Source organism: Schistosoma mansoni, chromosome 4 (assembly GCF_000237925.1).
Source record: "Schistosoma mansoni strain Puerto Rico chromosome 4, complete genome".
Taxonomy (NCBI): Eukaryota; Metazoa; Platyhelminthes; class Trematoda; order Strigeidida; family Schistosomatidae; genus Schistosoma; species Schistosoma mansoni.
The window spans coordinates 1,714,400-1,715,359 of NC_031498.1; the positions used below are offsets into that span (position 1 = coordinate 1,714,400).

The window sequence follows — 960 nt, forward strand, 5'->3', positions numbered from 1 at the left end:
TAAAAATAACTGGTTAAAGGTCAACAATAACCAATCAACATCAAGGTCTACATGACAATTTGTGAGTCATATGTGAAGAAATCCGAACACTTCACTTCTACCTGAAGTTTGTGCTGATGATGTCGTTCGTAATAACGATGAAAGCTCCACGACCAAACCATCCAACTCAGAGAACAAAACTCCATAGAAATCCTTAACTTCTATATGTATAGTTGTATAACGTAACTAGCTTCTCATAAATCAATTCTTTATTTGTTAAGTCTATGGAAAGATAATTCTTTCAATGATAATAATAATAAATCTTTTTTATTTCAGATAATTCGGTTAGTATGCATACATTGAATCGAACTACAGTTGAACATAATCCTAAAAATATTGATCATAATGATAATGCCATATATTTTGATGATACTGATACAAATGTTAATTATTACAAATGTATTGATTATTGTTCATCTCAAATTAATTCACCACAATATCAACAACAATTTCGTTGTGGTAGTACTAGTCCAAATGTTTGTTATACTGATATATCATTTCAAAGTCCTGATTTATCACCAATTTTACCTATACACCGTAAAAATAGTTGTACAAATTATCCACCATCTACTGTTGAAGTCAAAGATATTTCTCTTAATCAAACTAACATTCATATAAATGGGAGTAGTAGTAGTAATCATGACATTATGCCGGCAAAATGTTTATTCCCACCTAATTTGAATGGATCAAGTTGACAACAGTAATATTTATTACTGTTATTGTAATAATAAATTGTCGTAATATTACTGCAATAAAATGTATAACAGTAGTCATAACGATAATTTTGTCACATGACAAATGTAGTTACATGATTACCGTTCCCCCGGCCCCCCCCACCTACATACGATTGGGTCGTTTTAATTGTACTAACATTGTGTGTGTTATTTTTTCTCCCAGCTCTATGAACGGATGATTACTTTT

The 960-nt window shown here is 30.7% G+C and overlaps 1 protein-coding gene across 1 annotated transcript in view; it reads left to right on the forward strand.

The window, feature by feature from the left end:
- Window positions 1-734, forward strand: part of Smp_172610 (hypothetical protein) — a gene marked incomplete at both ends in the record, with an annotated part of 19,693 nt that extends 18,959 nt beyond the window's left edge. Inside the window, one exon of the mRNA XM_018796514.1 lies at window positions 316-734. Within this exon, the coding sequence (XP_018651648.1) occupies window positions 316-734 (419 nt within the window). The remainder of the gene's footprint in view (window positions 1-315) is intronic.
- Window positions 735-960: the final 226 nt, after the last annotated feature.